Genomic DNA, 17181 nt, shown 5'->3' on the forward strand with positions numbered 1-17181 from the left:
GGCAGAGAGGCAGACAAAGAGAGAGGAGGAAGCAGGCTTCCTGCAAAGCAGAGAGCCCAATGTGGGACTCGAGTCCAGAACCCTGGGATCTTGACCTGAGCTGAAGGCAGAGGCTTAACCCACTGAGCCACCCAGGCACCCCTCAGTGTGGTTTTTGATTTGAATATCCCTGATGGCTAGTGATGATGAACATTTTTTCATGTGTCTGTTAGCCATTTGTATGTCTTTTTTGGAGAAGTGTCTGTTCATGTCTTCTGCCCATTTTTTGATGTGATTATCTGTTCTGTGTGTGTCGAGTTTGAGTTCTTTATAGATTTTGGATATCAGCATATATTCTTACTTTTAATAATTCTCCATGTGATCCACATATTTAACCTATTTTACTACTGGGAATTTTAATACAGAGAGTGAGTGAAAAAGCCCAGAGATTTTACCTCTGGTAGGGATGGGCTTTTTAAAGTTTTGAATCCCTGCAGTGTTCAAGAGTTTTGGATTTAAGGCATGTTTGCCTCTTTCAAACATGCTCTAGTGTCTCGATCTGCAGGTTTTATCTTTAGGGCTAGAGACATACAACCTTCCTAAACTTTCCCTTCTGTTTTTGAAATACCTGCAGACATTTCTGTTCCTTATCATTCTACCAAGGTCTGAACACAAGCATCCTCTCTCTTTTTTCCTGAGGATGCTTCTTGTAAAGCTCTTGGTCAAGTATGTGGAAAGAGAGGAAGGCTTTAAGCTCTTCTGGGTGACCTGCCTCAACCCCCGGGCCCCACTGTGTCACCCTGTTCCGTGGCTAGACATTTCCCACCAGGGTATCCCAGGTGATAATTCACAGGTCAGAGCTAAAAGGAAGTATCCACTCTACTTTGAACAGTGTCATAAGTTTACTGTGCTAAGATATATAAATATTTATCATTTAAAATAATGCTTTATTAAGGAGGGCACATATTGCATGGAGTACTGGGTGTGGTGCATAAAAAATGAATCTTAGAACACTGAAAAAACTAAAATAAAATTAAGATGTACTTAAAAAAATGCTTTATTAATTTCTGCTTCTGTCCTGTCTTGAGAAGGATGGAGAATTATGTTAGGTGTTGGCATTCTGTATATCTGCTGTATCACTTATCATAAACGTTTTAAAATCTTTTAATGGTAAGAGATAAAGAAAAAAGTTATTTTGAAGAGTTTAGCATTTTGTCCCATCTAAAGATGCTAATTACATAATAAAAAGTTATTTAGAAAGTGAGTTTTGGTAAAATTAATTTCCCCATGTACATTATCTTAAAATATTTAATCTGCCATAAATAATCTCCGTGAAGTACAATATTAAACTTCCTGGCTTTGGTCTGGAGTATTATCATCAGAATGGTAACACCAGTTATTTATTGCTGATTCAGTGTTCTCATTGTCCATAACAAGTGTGAAAATTAAGTTGTTACATATGCAGCCATCAAAAAAATCAAAATCTTGTCATTTGCAATGATGTGGATGGAACTAGAGGGTATTATGCTAAGCAAAATAAATCAGTCAGAGAAAGGCAATTATCATATGATCTCTCTGATATGAGGAATTTGAGAGGCAGCGTGAAGGGGTTGGGGGGTAGGGAGGGGAAAAAATGAGACAAGAAGTAACTCAGGAGGGAGACAAACCATAAGAGATTCTTAATTTCAGGAAAGAAACAGGGTTACTGAGGGGGTGGGGGGAAGGATAAGGTGGCTGAATTATGTCCATTGGGGAGGGTATATGCTATGTTGAGAGCTGTGGATTGTGTAAGACTGATGGTTCACAGACCTGTACCCCGAAGCAAATAAGTACATATATGTTAATAAAGAAAATTAAGTTATTACAAATAGTTTTTAGTTTTTTTGACAATGTTTTCTTAAACATAGATCTTTTGAAATGGAGGGTAACTCTGATTTAATCTATTCTATTAATAGTCCATAAATTCATATTCAAAAAGTTCATCTTATTCCTACTTACTCCAAGTGTCTGGGGGTACCTTGCTTGTGTCTTTCTGAAAGGTCTCTGGGTTTTTATTTCTAGATGTATGTAATTTTACCAGTAAGTGGCGGCAGAGAACTGTGGTTGCCCAGTCTCGGTGTAAAGAATGTATAAAGTTCAGTGACTTGTGCTCTTTTTTACTTGCTTTTCATTACTATGTCATGCAGTTGTTTGAACCAGCTTTTTTTTTTTCTTTTTAAAATTAAAGGGTATATTAAGTCAGAGTCAGGATAAAGCACTTCGGAGAATTGGAGAGTTAAGAGAGGTAAGTTGTAGTGATAATACTTCGAGAATTCAATTTCTCATATTTATCACAACTCTTAAACTTGTTGGGATAGTTTCATATACACTTGGTTAATTGTAGTAAAAACCAACCAGCCCAATCCTTAAGGCCAGAGATCAACTTTTATGGACTTTATTTCTGTGGTTTCCCTACAATACATGCTGATGGAATTTAGGACATAAGAATGCCTTATTTAGCAATAGAATATCATTTGCCAGCTGACAGTCAGTGGCAACTTTCAAGGCTAACCTGTCTCTTCTATTAGGTATTTGAGGCTTCTTTTCATTTTTCCTAACCAACAGTCTTGATAAAATTAAATAAAAATTATGTTCCTTGTAATTTTGGGAGGTAATTTTTACAGTGACATATTATAGTTCAGGCAAATATATATTACTTGGAATCATACTTGACTCATTTTTGCTCCTGTCTTATCTTGAGAAGGATGGAGATTATTGGCTTATATTGGCTAGAGGGTAGGATTCTATGTCGTTGCTGTATCACTTAAACATTGTGATGCCTCTTAATTGTAAAATATATAACAAATATATATATATATATATATATATATAACACACACACACATATATATATATATATATATAACACATACACATATATATATATATATATATATAACAAATATGGAAAATTGTGAACAAAAATATGTAGCTCATATGTGTATGGTAAACACTATTGTAACCACCACAGTCAAGAAATAGTGTTGCCAGTCACCCTGAGAGCCTCTCTGTGTTTCCCAACCCAGTCACAGCCCCTCCCTTTCTGCAAAAATAACTACTGACTTTTGTTATGCTTCCTTGTGTCTCTTTAAGGTTTTATCACCGAAATGTTTGCTTCTAGGTACTATAGTCTTGCCTGTATAAAAAATTTTTTGATAAATAAATCTTTTACATCTCCTTAACTCTATATGTTCCCCCTGCATCCCTTTTCCTTACAGGTTAAAGAACCTGATGATAAATGAGAAGACCCAAAATTACTCATTTGCCTTATTCCAGCATTATAAACACAACACTCTTAGAATAACAATACTAATACTATCACCATCAATTATGATTATTGATATTAATTAAATAAATTTTTATATGCTATTTGTTTTTCCACCTTTAAAAAATCTTTTTCCGGGGCGCCTGGGTGGCTCAGTGGGTTAAGCCTCTGCCTTCAGCTCAGGTCATGATCTCAGGGTCCTGGGATCGAGCCCCGCATCGGGCTCTCTGCTCAGCAGTGAGTCTGCTTCCCCTTCTCTCTGCCTGCCTCTCTGCCTGCTTGTGATCTCTCTCTCTCTAAAAAAAAAAAAGAAAAAAAAATCTTTTTCCGTACTATACTGTTAGATCATAAGCCATTACATATGTATTCTTTCCCTTTTAACCCTTAAGAAAACCCTCTTAGGAAATATTTGTCAGAGCCATAGAATGACAAGTTTTAGTTCTTTTTTTATTAGCTGCCTGCTTGTATTAGTTAGCTATGCTGCTGCAGCAAATTACCACAAACTTAGTGGCTTAAAACAACACAAATCTCAGAAATTTGACACAAGTCTTACCAGGCTAAAATTAAGGTGTCATTTGGGCTGTTGCCTAATGTAGGTTCAAGGAGACAGTCTGTTTCTTTGCCATTTCTGGCTTCTAGAGGCTGCTGCATCCTCTGATGCATAGCCTCTTTCCTCCATCTTCAAAGCTATCAGTGTTACATCTCTGCCCATTTTACCATAATCACTCCTCCCCTTCTCTCTGAACTCAGTTGGCAAAGGTTCTGATTTTTAAGGACCCATGTGATTAGATTGGGCCCCCAAATCCAGGATAATTTCCTTATTTCAGAGCTTTTAATTTGATCACATCTTCAAATTCTCCTAATATGTTCCAGTTTCCAGGATTAGGATTTAGAATCTTTGGGGCCATATTCTGCCTACCACACTACCTTTAGTCAAGACTATAATCAGTGAAATGGCTAAGAGACAGCTAATAAGGGAAAGGAGGAGAAATAAGGGGTCTAGAGGCCATGTAGTAAATTTGCTGTTTGGTGCATATCTATACCATTTTTGTAGTAGCTAAGATATATTTCTGAACCATAATCCTGGTTGTGGCTACATGAACAGAGATTTATTCAGTAATTTATATGTGAGTACTAGGTAGATAAGTGAGGGTCTGGGTATTTTAAATTTTGTTCACAAAGAAAAAAATTTCCTTCAACTAAATAGTATAACCCATTAAATCATGATGAGTATGTAAACATTCAGAGTGCTATATGTCATAAAATGTTTTGTTTCTTTGGAATTAAAGTCTGAATAGAAGTACGTACTGTTTCGTTAGTATTTTATTGACTTAGACTGAGGTAAAACAGTATAATGTTCCTTATTTTGTTATGTCAGGTTAGTCAAGGCATCAGGAAAGATGTTGGGTTTGAGGTTGGTGTTGAGGAGAATAACTACCTTGACTTCCAGTGCTTTGACAAAACCTCAGATGGGGTTTTGGCCAAATGACTGTGATTTGATATTGTTGGAGCATTCATTGTATCCCTGGGGATAGCAGCTTTCTGTAAGTTTGCTGTGGCCAAACCAAGAAAGAAGGCATATGCAGATTTCTACAGAAATTATGATTCCATGAAAGAGTTTGAGGAGATGAAGAAAACTTGTATCTCTCAGGGTGTAAAATAACTTTGGAATGTAAAGAATTTCTTTGGGTTGAGTTCCATGGAAGTTTGTCACTGACCTGTGTTTGGTTATGGAATGGTTTTCCTTTATAAGTAAACAACCAACAAATACTAGGGGTAGTAAAAAGAAAAAAAATTTTTTTCAGAAAATAGTCCTTAGTATTTTATGTCTTCCTCATGTTGTTATGAGTATATGCATGAGTTTAATCCATGAACATCTCTCCTAATATTTTCTGGGGAACAAAACAAAACAACAGTTGGGTATAGGCAAATATTATGTCTTCCGTTAATTTCTAGCATATTAGATATTTGGTAATGAATCAGATAAAGATGTAAAAAGGTAAGTAAAAACATATCCAGCAGATACACTGTAATTTTCTTTGCCTGATTTTTAATCTTAATATCAGCAGGTATTAGGCATATCAGCAGGTATGATAGGAATATCATACTATGAGAAGCCATGAAAATTGTGAGCTCATCTAAATAGATAGGGTTCTCCGATTTCATTTTAAGGCCAGTTAAATGGGGAATAAATGAAGACATTGTCTTAGCTATTTCCTCCTTTCTCTGTCCTTCTATCCATGCATGGTATGTTCTTTTTCTGGGTTCATCCAGGTGCAGCTGGTTATGAGCAACTGCTGTTCTCAAAGCTAACTTCAGGGAGGGAGGGTTCGTTTTTTGCAGCTTGAAACATATATGAACATAGTGGGTAGCATAGGGCTGAGATAAAAAATAGTTAGACAGTGAATGCATTCTACATATCAGGATTTTTCTCTAAGGATATAAACAGAAAGACCTTGCAAATTATATGCATAAAAATGTTAATTCCAAGGTTTCCAAAATTTGGAAATAGTCTGAATGGCTACAAAAGGAACATTATTGAATTAGTTGTTATATTTAGTAGTATTACATAGCCATTTATTATTATTGTGCTAAAAAGTTGAAATAGGATAGATATACACTTAAAGTCTAATCAAAAGGAATTGACTCTAGATAGTGGAGTCTAGTTCTAGAGCTAGTGAGATTGCTATCATGAAAGTGTTAGACAGTTGGCTAGCCAGCCTGTGGGCTCTAGTTGGGATAGAAGTAGACAGTTCTTAAGTTCCTTAGTAATTGTAGTCTTTACTGTTTATGGAGTACTTATTGATAGAATAGGCTAAGTTAGCAGGGGGAGAGAGAAGAAGAAAGGCTTATAAGATGCTGCTTTGCATCCAAGGACTTCTTATCTACATGGGGAGATGAAACTAAAACCTGAAAATCATCATATAAATTGAGGAATTTTTGTTGGTTGTTAAGGATGGCGTGTAATAGAATCTAGTATGGTAGGATGTAGAAAAATTATTTGGAAGAAATGAATTTTAAGAGATGTGCAGGAAATGTGTAGCTGTTTTATACTAAAGAATTGTTCTGGTCAAAGTCATAAAGAACAGTGCTTTCCAGACTTATGGATTTCATGGACTGAAAAACTACCTTCTGGTTCCTTCTGGATATGGGGGAAAGGCGAATTGTCATAGTCCTGCAAATTTCCTTTTAAAAATTTATTTATTTATTTGAGAGTGAGCCTGAGAGAGAGCGAATATATGTGGGGGTGGGACAGAGGCAGAGGAAGAGAGAGAGAATCTCAGGTAGACTTGCCACTGAACTGAGCTGAAACCAAGAGCCTGACGCTCAACCAGCTGAGCCCCCAGGCACCCCAGAGCTGCAGACTTTTATTTTTCAAAAAACTCTCTGTTGGCTTTCTGTTTGTTCACCATGGATCAATGTAGACTTCATTCTGGTCCTGTCCTGATTCAAAGACTGGCATTTGCTGACTACTGCTGTTTGAGCTGGAGACTTTAGTGAGAGCAACAGTACAAGTGGGATCTTGGGGCAGTGTTGGTATGGGGGAGAATAGAGGACAGCTAGTGCTTCAGCGTTTTAGTGAGAAAGAGTCATTAATGACCTAAAGAAATTAGCATTCTAAATAATTTCGGGAACTTGGAATTTTTCTGTTTGGTGGTGAGCTAATTCAGCCTTTTTAAAAAATTTTACAGAGGAGGAATCTTCTGACTTTGGCTATTGACTGCTTTTGTGTATTGGGAAGAGAGAGTTTCTATTGGCTATGGCTATCTGGTATAAAATAATGTAGTTTTAGATCAAGTGCATATAAGGTAGCACAAGTAGTAAGATGTCTTAAAGTAGGATAAAGTTTTTTTAATCTTAATTGATTGTTTTATCCTCTCCACATTATCATTACAGAGCAGTCATTACAGCTCTAAAAATGTACTTTCTTTTCTTGGATCTCTTATTATTTAAGGGCCAAAATTATCCTCTGGGATTAATACCAATGTTTTGCCTGGTGATTCTTCTCTAATTATTGTGTTGATGCCTTGTCTTAAGAAAAATGCAAATCTGAATTGATCATGTTTTTAAACTTTGAAAGCTTCAAGCTTGTATTTTTGTTTTTTATTGAAATCTACTTATAAAACTTCGTGTTTTAGGAGCTCCAAATGGATCAGCTAGCAAAAAAGCATCTCCAAGAGGAGTTTGATGCATCTTTAGAGGAAAAAGATCAGCATATTAGTGTTCTCCAGACTCAGGTAAAAGATTAAAAGAAAAAGATTGGCATTTACAGATAAAAAAGAATTAAGGGGTTTTGATGGGATATCTCATAAGTTGCAGATGTTACAAAATGGCCTATTTTTAAAACTCTTAATTTTCCTTAGTTATATTTCAGTATAATTTTTTAATGTATTGTGTCTTTTGGCTAACTATGATATCATTGAAAATAGCAAATATAAAATCAGCTGCATTGGGAGTAAACATTTGATTTTTCCTCCTAGTATAGTGAAAAAGTATATCTTTTGCTCTGTCCCCTCTGTGTTTTAAAGAAAGTACTACTGTGTAGTTTCTCTCTCTCTTTATTTTAGAGACAGTGATCATGTGAGAGTTGAGCGGGGTGGGTCCACACAAAGGGGAGGGAAAATCTTAAGCAGGCGCCATGCCCAGCAAAGAGCCAGAAGCAGGGTTTACTCTCACAATCCTGAGATCATGACCTGAGTCGAAACCGGGAATCAGATACTTAACCAACTGAGCCACCCAGGTGCCCCTCATTTTTTTTCCTAAGGTACATTTCTTTTTTCAGGTTTCTCTGCTGAAACAGCGGTTACGAAATGGCCCGATGAATATTGATTTACCTAAACCATTCCCTCAGATGGAACCCCAGGCTGAAGGTGTCTCTAAAGAGAACACAGACAGTGATATAGAACCAGTAGGTAAGCTTCATCTTGTCCAAATGTTAATTTAAAAACTGGAGAAGGATGTTGACAGTTTCCAGGGCATGATGTGGGCTGAGGTGGAAGTGTCCTCCAGAAGATGCAGGAGTTTTTGTTGTTTTGTTTCTTGGCTTGTTCTTCAAGAGAACAAAGCTAAGTTATTGCTTTAAAACTTGGAAGTCTGTGAGTAGCATCACGTTTTCATTGTAATTACAATTCATTCTAGTGTTCTGTTCAGCAGCACTTATACTAAAATTCATTATTTTACACTGTTCTATTGATAGCAGTAGCTAGATTTCATATAAACAGGTCAGTTCTGTTTAAGATTAATGGATTTGCTCTTTTCATTGTTTGGCTATTTCAGTTGTAATACTGTTTACATACTTCTACATTCAAAGATATCTGATTTGTTTTATTATTTGCTTTCTAGTTAGAAAGGAAGGAATAGCTAAATTTTGTTTCAAAATCCAGTTATAGCTCTCCATACTCTTTGAGGCATTAAGGCACATATTTAGTAAAATTCCCACTTTTTATTTACTGGCTTTTTCTCTCAAAGATATTTATGATAAACTTTTAGTACAGCCAGAGCCAGAGCAAGGTGCTGAGTAGCTGTCTAAGTAACCAGGCTGCAAAGGGTTTGTGAGATTCCCTTGGGGTCTGAAAACTTAACTCATAAATGTATGGAGAATGTAGAAAGCTGTACTTAACCAGTGACTCCTCTCAGGGACAGTTTAGAATTCATTGGAAAAAATTCTTTATTAATCTTTTTGTGGTGGGAGCCAGGACACAGAAGGCACTTTTGGATAACAAAAGATGGTCATCAAACTGTCTTCTAAGCAGGGCGAATTCAGTTAATGGTAGTTGACTACTGAGGGTTTTGTGCCATTTGGGGTGGGGCTGAACCCTAGGGAGGTGACTGTGTTCCTCAGCTTCTTTTGATACAGATCATCCAAATGGTGAGACTTGAGGGTGGGCAGGGTAGCCCTCCTTTCTTTGTCTCAGAGGATAGCAGAGCATTGGAGTGAGAATACACCCCTGTGTACTAACAGAGTAACTGTTCCCAGGGAGCCCTTCTATTTCTTACTGACCACCCCTGCTTGTGCTGCTTTGTTGTTGAAGTGGTAGATGGAGCTTCTGCTAAAACACTGGAGGTACTTCAGCAGAGAGTTAAGCGGCAAGAGAATCTTCTGCAGCGATGTAAGGAAACAATTCAGTCACATAAGGAACAGTGTGCACTATTAACCAGTGAAAAAGAAGCCCTGCAAGAACAACTAGATGAAAGGCTCCAAGAGCTAGAAAAGATGAAGGTAAAAGAGCAAATGAGTTTGGTTTATGTAACCCTGTAAAGCTAGATCGACAGGTCCCAGCGTGGCCTGCACCTCCTTCCTCTGCGGAGTCTTCCCCTTCCTCCGCAGACAGCATGGAGATGACTCCCAGGTGCCCTGGGCTTCATAGCACTTGCACCGTCCTTTCCAGATGTCCTGTATACTTTGCTCTTACTGGACTGAGAAATACCCAAATTAGATAAAATGTTTAGAGTTCTCTTATGAGGAGAAGCTTTATTAGAGGTGGAAATGAATTTTTAAAATTTTTTTAGGAGCTTCATATGGCTGAGAAGACTAAACTTATCACTCAGTTGCGTGATGCAAAGAACTTAATTGAACAGCTTGAACAAGATAAGGTAAACCAATAAACCTTATGATACTAAAATTTGTCAGGGGGCCCCAGAATTCCAATTTGGAAGCAGTTAGAAGCATTGAGGCTTATGCTTTCCAAAGCTATTGTAGTTGCTTCCATGAAAAACTTTGTTGTAATTTTGAAATTTAAATAATGATTACCGTTAGTTGTGTATCATGTGAAGCTGATTTTCTGTGATTTTTTAAAATCCCAGTCAGCATTTTGATTTATAGATTGGAATAACTGCTGAAAAAGAAATCTGTTCACAGTACCTAACTACTTTTCAGAGAAAGGTTGTATTTTTTATAGTTAAGATACTGTGAGTAATATTAAGTATTGTCTTCAACGGAAACAGATTAATCTCTCAGATATATTGCCTAAAGTGAAGAAGTGGTAGTGTTATATTAACATAAAGAGAAGTTTCTGCAAATGGATTTTGGGATTCATTTCAAGTGAGATTGGCAATGTACAGTTAGAGTGGCAGCTGTGGCTATGGCAGCAGAGGCAACTGAAAATTCATGGGCAAACGCTTTTGGGCTGAGTCTTTCAGCCCCAAATTCTTGGGTTCTCTTTCTAAAGCAGCTTCCAGTGGTTCACATTTTCTTCCTTACGCTACTTGGCAGCTATAATATTTTAAGTGGCCATGCAATTAAGAACATGTCAGAACTGTTCTGCTTTTGAATGTGTTAGCAGTTTTCATTCTGTGATGTTATTTTGCTAGAGTCTACTCTATACACTTCATGAAGGCCCACTTAAAAAAAGTGAACTCACCACCCAGCTTCAGCAGTTAACATCTCAGGGCTAAAGTTTTATCTGTACATGCCCAGCCCTTATTATCCTCAACCTAGAATTTACTTTGTTGTAGAGCAAATCCAAGAAATCTCATAATTTCGTACATAAGTATTTTGAAGTATTTTAAAGGACTCTTTACTTTTATAAAATTAACTACATTATCATGATCACATCTAAAAACTTAATTCCTGAATACCATCACCTATCTAGTCAGTTTCAGATTTGCCCTTTGTCTCATACCTTTTTTCCATTTTTATGAATCAGGATCTAAGTAAGTTTCTTTCATTGTAATTGGTTTATATGACTCTTAAGACTTCTTTTAATCTATAGATTCCATTGCCTCTTTCTCTCTCCATGTGTCTTTTTCTCCATTGTGATTTGGTTTTTGAAGAAACTGAAGGCCAGTGATCTTGTTTTGAAATTTTGTGTAATCCCCATTTACCTGATTTTTATCTGTCCATTAATTTGAGCCATCTGGAAGAGTCATACCCTAAACCAAGGTTTGATGAACCCTGCAAGTAAAGTAATAATCTTAAGACCCATAAAATAGCTGTCACAAAATCTTATTTTTCAAGAGACAAGTCGAACTACCCTGTTTTTTGTTAGTCTCAAGTGACTGATTCAGGTTTTAATATTTGATTCCTTTATCCCCATAGTGACCTTCATATTATGTGTAGATTATCCAGAGAGTGGGAAGACAGTAGCAGTTAGCAAATTGGAGGAATGGGGGTGGCTCACTGACAATAATGAGGAGTGGCAGTGGGACCAGAGACTGTCACAAGAGAAAAAGCAGGTTGATCTGTACCAGTCTTGGCCCATCTTTGTGGCAGCAGTAACCTTCCATCCTCAGTAGCCTCTGAGGCTCTCCCCATATCCCAGCACAGATCAGTAACATAGCTCATGGTGGCCCTGAGCCAAATACAAAAGACTGTATTTTGTTTATTATAAACTGTTTACTAAGACAGGGAAAATTATAGCCAATATTTATAGAAAGAGTATAAAGTAATTCTTTAAATTAAAATGTGTTTTTAATACTCAAAAGACTAAACTTACTATTAAAATAATTTTTGTATTAACAACCCTGATCTACCAGGTAACCAGGGTTTTTGTACTGTATAGTGTAGTATGGAGTGCAGAACACAGACTTTATTTTGTGAAATACTAAAATCATTCTTCTGCTGTACTTAGTGAGAAATACTATGTTTTCTGCCTTTTAAGTAAGTTTGATATGTGCTGTTGATGGTGCAGTTTTGTTATACAAATGCTTTAGTGTCTGTACTTCTGTTTAGGGAATGGTAATAGCAGAGACAAAACGTCAGATGCATGAAACCCTGGAAATGAAAGAAGAAGAAATTGCTCAACTCCGTAGTCGCATCAAACAGATGACTACCCAGGGAGAAGAGTTACGCGAACAGAAAGAAAAGTCTGAAAGAGCTGGTAAGAACTCAGGGGTTATTTGTTTTATGTTAGAAGTCAAAAGTCATGTAAAGTGCTGATCAGCCAACATTTAGAAAAATTAGTTAAATATTGATACTGGTACAGAGATTCTAGATAAGATACTGAACTGTTTCTTAGAGGGGGCAGGGGCTGGTAAACTATGGCCTGTGGGTGAAATCCTGCCCATGCATGGCCTATTTGTAGGACTCTCAAGCTTAGAATGCTTTTTACATTTTTATGTAGTTGAAAAAAAGAATATGTGACAGAGACCATATGTAGCCTGAAATGTCAAAAATACTTATCGTTTGGCCCTTTATAGATATGTTTATTAACTACTGCCTTAGAGTATCAAAATTCAGGTTTACAATTTTGGAACTCCCCAAGTAGGCACAACATTGTACATATTAAATGAATGCAACCTTATAGGTAGATGCTCTAGGGTAAACAAAAAATATAAGAGTATAAAGAAAGTATAAGATAAGCCTTTTAAGATAACAGAATTATGTTTTGACACAATAAATGCTAGGCTGTGAAAATGTGGAGACCAGCGTAGTATTTCACAAGGTATGATAATGAGTAGTGCCAGGAAAGAGAGGAGAGAGCAGAGTAAAGGAACATTTCAGGTTGGTGAAGGTGTGAGTTTTGAGTTGGGCCTTGAGGAATGAACAGAATGGGCCTAAGCAGAGAGGTGGGGCAGCACACATTCCAGTTACTACAAGGTCATCGCAGGCACAGTGACTAGAGGGCATGTGTGAATTAGCTGCAAACAGTTCTTGCTCAAGTGGGAAATAAAGTTGGATCAGAAAGAACTGACTGTTAAAATCTTAAAAGGGGAGTGGTGGAGCTTAGACTTTGGTATACAAGGCAACAGGAAACCAGTAATAGGAAAGCATAATGTGATGGAAGCTAGTGTTTTATGAAGACAAGAAATGAAGTGGGAAGTCGGACCTAAAAGCAAAGATAGAAATCCGGGTATGAGGGACTAGAAAGGGACTAGGGACTAGAGGGACTAGAGGGCTCTGGTTACCTTGGCTGGGAGGAATTTAGGAAAGAAAGGAAGAGTAGCATCTGCAGAATTAGGCATCTTCTCAGCTTGCAGAGACAGAAGAATAATAGAAGTCTAAGATGACACCAAGATTTGAAGTTTAGGAGACTGAATGAATGGTGAGAAGTCAGAACAGGAAATCTAAATGGGGAAGTTGAGGAATGGAGTGAATTTTGTCAGTCGTGAGCTTTCCAAATGAAATTGCCTTATAAGAATTTGGGAAACAAGCTAGAGCTTTTTAAAGGAGTCAGTAGCCTCAGAGAAGCCCGTCATTAAATCCATGGGAGTGGCTGATATCTCCAGAAAATTGAGTCATAGCAGTAGCGGCCGCAGCCCTGCAGCTACTAGTGTCTGGGAGTGCGCACAGGCTGCCGCTGCTGCTGGTGGGACAAGGAGCCAGCAATTAGTTTTTTAATGCAAGGCTCTGGTATGAATACTTTACTTGTATTCACTTGTGTGTGTGTGCTTGTATTTAATCCTCTCAGTTTCTTTGAAATAGGTGTTTTTATTACAAATAGGAAAACCAAAGAACTTCGAAGTTAAGTAGCTTGCCTGAGTTCATGCACGGAGAGTAAGTATATAGTCAGGGCTTCAGTCCAGGCGTGCTGAGTCCAGAGTTTGTGCTCTTAACCATCGGGATCTTTAGTTTGGTAGAGAGCAATAACCGAGGGGAAAAAGTTTACCCAAGAAGTCATAAGAATTGTGGGTAGTTACGCTTTGCGGGGGAATATAAGAGGCATTTCCAGAAGTGAGAGAGGTAGGTTGAAGACTTTAAAAAAAGGTCTTCCACTTTGGTGAGGATTTGATTCCTAGGATGCAGTTTGAGAAATGATTTTAGAAGCCAGTTTGTAAGGTTTAAGTTGGGAAATGGATCTAGATGAGAGAGCCAGTTGGTTAATACCAAATGGCTCATAAATTCTCTTTGCAGTTGTTTTATTAATAAGTGGTTGGGGAATTTAGTTAATAAATTTATTTCTAGTAAACCCAAGAAAATTTCCCTCTAGAGAGCATAATTGACAGCAACTCTTAGAATATAATCTCTGAGGAATTACCTGAAGCAATTTGAAGCATATGAGACATTGTTAAACAGGTTTGCTTCAGTGAATAGAAAACCTAATGCATAGTCTCAGCTTCTCATATCAAGCTTTTGGATTTTTAGTGCTGCTTTTGTTGACTAATGTAGCCAGTCAAGAGAGATTATGCTGAGTGAAATAAGTCAAGGAGAGAGAATCAATTATCATATGGTTTCACTTATTTGTGGAGCATAACAAATATCATGGAGGACAAGGGGTGTTAGAGAGGAGAAGGGAGTTGGGGTAAATTGGAAGGGGAGGTGAATCATGAGAGACTAGGGACTCTGAAAAACAATCTGAGGGGTTTGAAGTGGCGGGGGTGTGGGAGGTTGTGGTACCAGGTGGTAGGTATTATAGAGGGCATGGATTGCATGGAGCACTGGGTGTGGTGAAAAAATAATGAATACTGTTTTTCTGAAAATAAATAAATTGAAAAAAAAAAAAAAGAGAGAGAAAGAGAAAATGTTGGTGAGGGGATTAATTTTCTTTTAAAATTGGAATGTATCTTGTGAGGAGGTAGAAATCCGTGACCCAATATTAAGGTGAAAGAGGTGAGTGACAAAAAGGTAGACAAAATACACAGTTATTTCACATGTAGATTAAACATTTCCCAGGCTCCCATTCTAGTCAGTTCCTTAGTTAGTACAGTCTTCCTTCTCTTGCTTCTCCAGAACATGATTGTATTTTGTCTTTAAATGGAATTTTCATAAAACTGTATTTTTGTAAATATTTCAGAGCTTGTAGGTTGAGAAACTTTTCTGTTAACAGTGCCATGAAATATCAAAAATTAATAAATACTTAAAGAGAATTATGATTTAGTTATTTAATAAAGACATTACCTTTGGAAAGTCTTTGAATCACACAGTTATAAATGGCTTTATAGATATTTTAAGAATTATATTTGTAGTCCTAATTATTGGTCTGTAACAGAAAGTTAGACTCTTTCTACAATGAAGATACTGCCTTCTAAATATATAATGAAGACTGGTCTTGCATAGCAACTGCATTTCATCTAATGATCGTAGTTAAGTCTGAACAGAACTCGTGAAATATAAAATGTTTAATTCAAGTATAAAATGCACATGCCAATTGACAGAAAAATTCCCATTTAATGCTAAAAGTAAGAAAATGCCTTTTAATATAAAAGAAGTAGAGTTTCCATAGTCTATGAACATAATCCATCTCTTGGAGAATTCTGTTCCTCTATGAAATATTTGTCTTCTCTTTCTTGAATTTAAAATTCAGAGACTAAACATACAAGAGCTGGCCATGGGAAAGAAGCTTAACAGCATTAACATCATTAAAGCTTGTAGTTGTTAAAGATTTTCAAAAGTAAATTTGTGTATGTAAAACAATTATAAAGTAAAATCAACTCTCCTAATTAATTTTCAACTATAAAAATTTAACCCTGATATATTTAGTAATTCTTGACATGTGGCCATCAGTAGACAACTTACTTTTTTGGCTCACCTATTCTGGTGGTAAAAATCAGCTCCAGTACATTTCCCACTACTTCCCACCACTTTTCTTAGAAAGCAATCTATTGCACTGGTTCTCATAGTTTTTCTAAATGAGCTGTGATGGCTCCCATATGTTGGAGGACATGGAAATTTAAATGGATCTGATTTTATTTTATTATTTTTAAAAAATATTTTACTTATTTATTTGACAGATCACAAGTAGGCAGAGAGGAAGGCACAGGGAGTGGGGGGAAGCAGGCTCCCTGCTGAGCCGAGAGCCCGATGTGGGCGCGATCCCAGAACCCTGAGATCATGACCTGAGCTGAAGGCAGAGGCTTAACCCACTGAGCCACCAGGTGCCCCTAAATGTCTCTGATTTTAAAAAGAACAGTTCTACCCTAAAAGATGGAAACTATGTGAATATGGTGACATGCCTACTTTACAATAGACACTATCAAGATGTAGTACTCATTCTACTCTCTAGAGAGCTGTTGGGCATGTCTTGTTTTGTTTTGTTAAAATTATTTATTTTAGTGGATAAAGAAAACTAAAAACTAATATATTTGTTAGAAACATTTTACTACCATTGTTGATAGTATTCCTTTCTAGGTGTCACTTAAGAACAGATGGCCACATCTTCACATAACCAGGTTTTAAACTTAGACGAGTCTGGTGATTCAGCTTTAGTGCATAATGCTATATTTTAAAGATTTTATTTATTTGACAGAGAAAGAGAGATCACAAGTAGGCAGAGAGAGAGGGGGAAGCAGGCACCCTGCTGAGCAGAGAGCCCAATGTGGGGCTCGATTCCAGGACCCCAAGATCATGATGCTATATTTTAGTTGCCGGGTATTATTGCTAATCATTTAGAATATTATCTCTTAGTGCAACACTGGTGCAGAATGTTAATGCTGCTAAATTTTGTCCTAGGTTTTGGCTGTTCTGTGTGTGTGCATGTATATGTTTTAAGTGGGGTAAAAGGTGGAGATAGCTTGCTAGTTATTAATACAAAAGCATTGGAACAGAGAGAAAATGAAAGCACATCACTTGTTTCCGTACACTTCCATTTAGTCTTTACTCCAATCCTTATTTTTATATTATTGTAATTCTATTGTACATATAATTTTGTATGCTGCTTTTTTTTCCATTTAACATTATATTGAGTACTTTTACATGTTGCTAAAATACTAATGCATTTTAATGGCTGTGTCAGAATGCATGTACATCACTTAACCATATTCCTCTTGATCATCATCTAGATTATTTTATATTTTTGCTTTTATGAGTAATACTATAACAACTCTGTCATACAGCTTATTCCATATTTGAATTTTTTCTCAGAATAAATTTTTGCCAATAGATTTCTGATCTTTTTTGTAGGTTAGTTTTAGGTATATAAGTATTACCAAAAATCCGTACCAGTGTTAAGTCCCCTGCCCCCCATAAAATGTTCTTGCCTACAATTTATGCAAAGTAAATAAAATATTCTATTTAGATTAGG

At 36.7% G+C, this 17181-nt stretch overlaps 1 protein-coding gene across 2 annotated transcripts in view; it reads left to right on the top strand.

The window, feature by feature from the left end:
• The window catches only part of GOLGA4 (golgin A4), a 121685-nt gene that overhangs the window by 46359 nt on the left and 58145 nt on the right, over positions 1 to 17181 (top strand). For both annotated transcript variants that reach the window (XM_082745337.1, XM_082745336.1), the window contains 6 exons: positions 2207 to 2263; positions 7423 to 7521; positions 8067 to 8196; positions 9316 to 9503; positions 9794 to 9877; positions 11955 to 12102. In XM_082745337.1, coding sequence (XP_082601463.1) covers positions 2207 to 2263; positions 7423 to 7521; positions 8067 to 8196; positions 9316 to 9503; positions 9794 to 9877; positions 11955 to 12102 — 706 coding nt within the window. The remainder of the gene's footprint in view (positions 1 to 2206; positions 2264 to 7422; positions 7522 to 8066; positions 8197 to 9315; positions 9504 to 9793; positions 9878 to 11954; positions 12103 to 17181) is intronic.

Source organism: Mustela nivalis (assembly GCF_964662115.1).
Source record: "Mustela nivalis genome assembly, chromosome: 1".
NCBI classification, from domain to species: Eukaryota; Metazoa; Chordata; class Mammalia; order Carnivora; family Mustelidae; genus Mustela; species Mustela nivalis.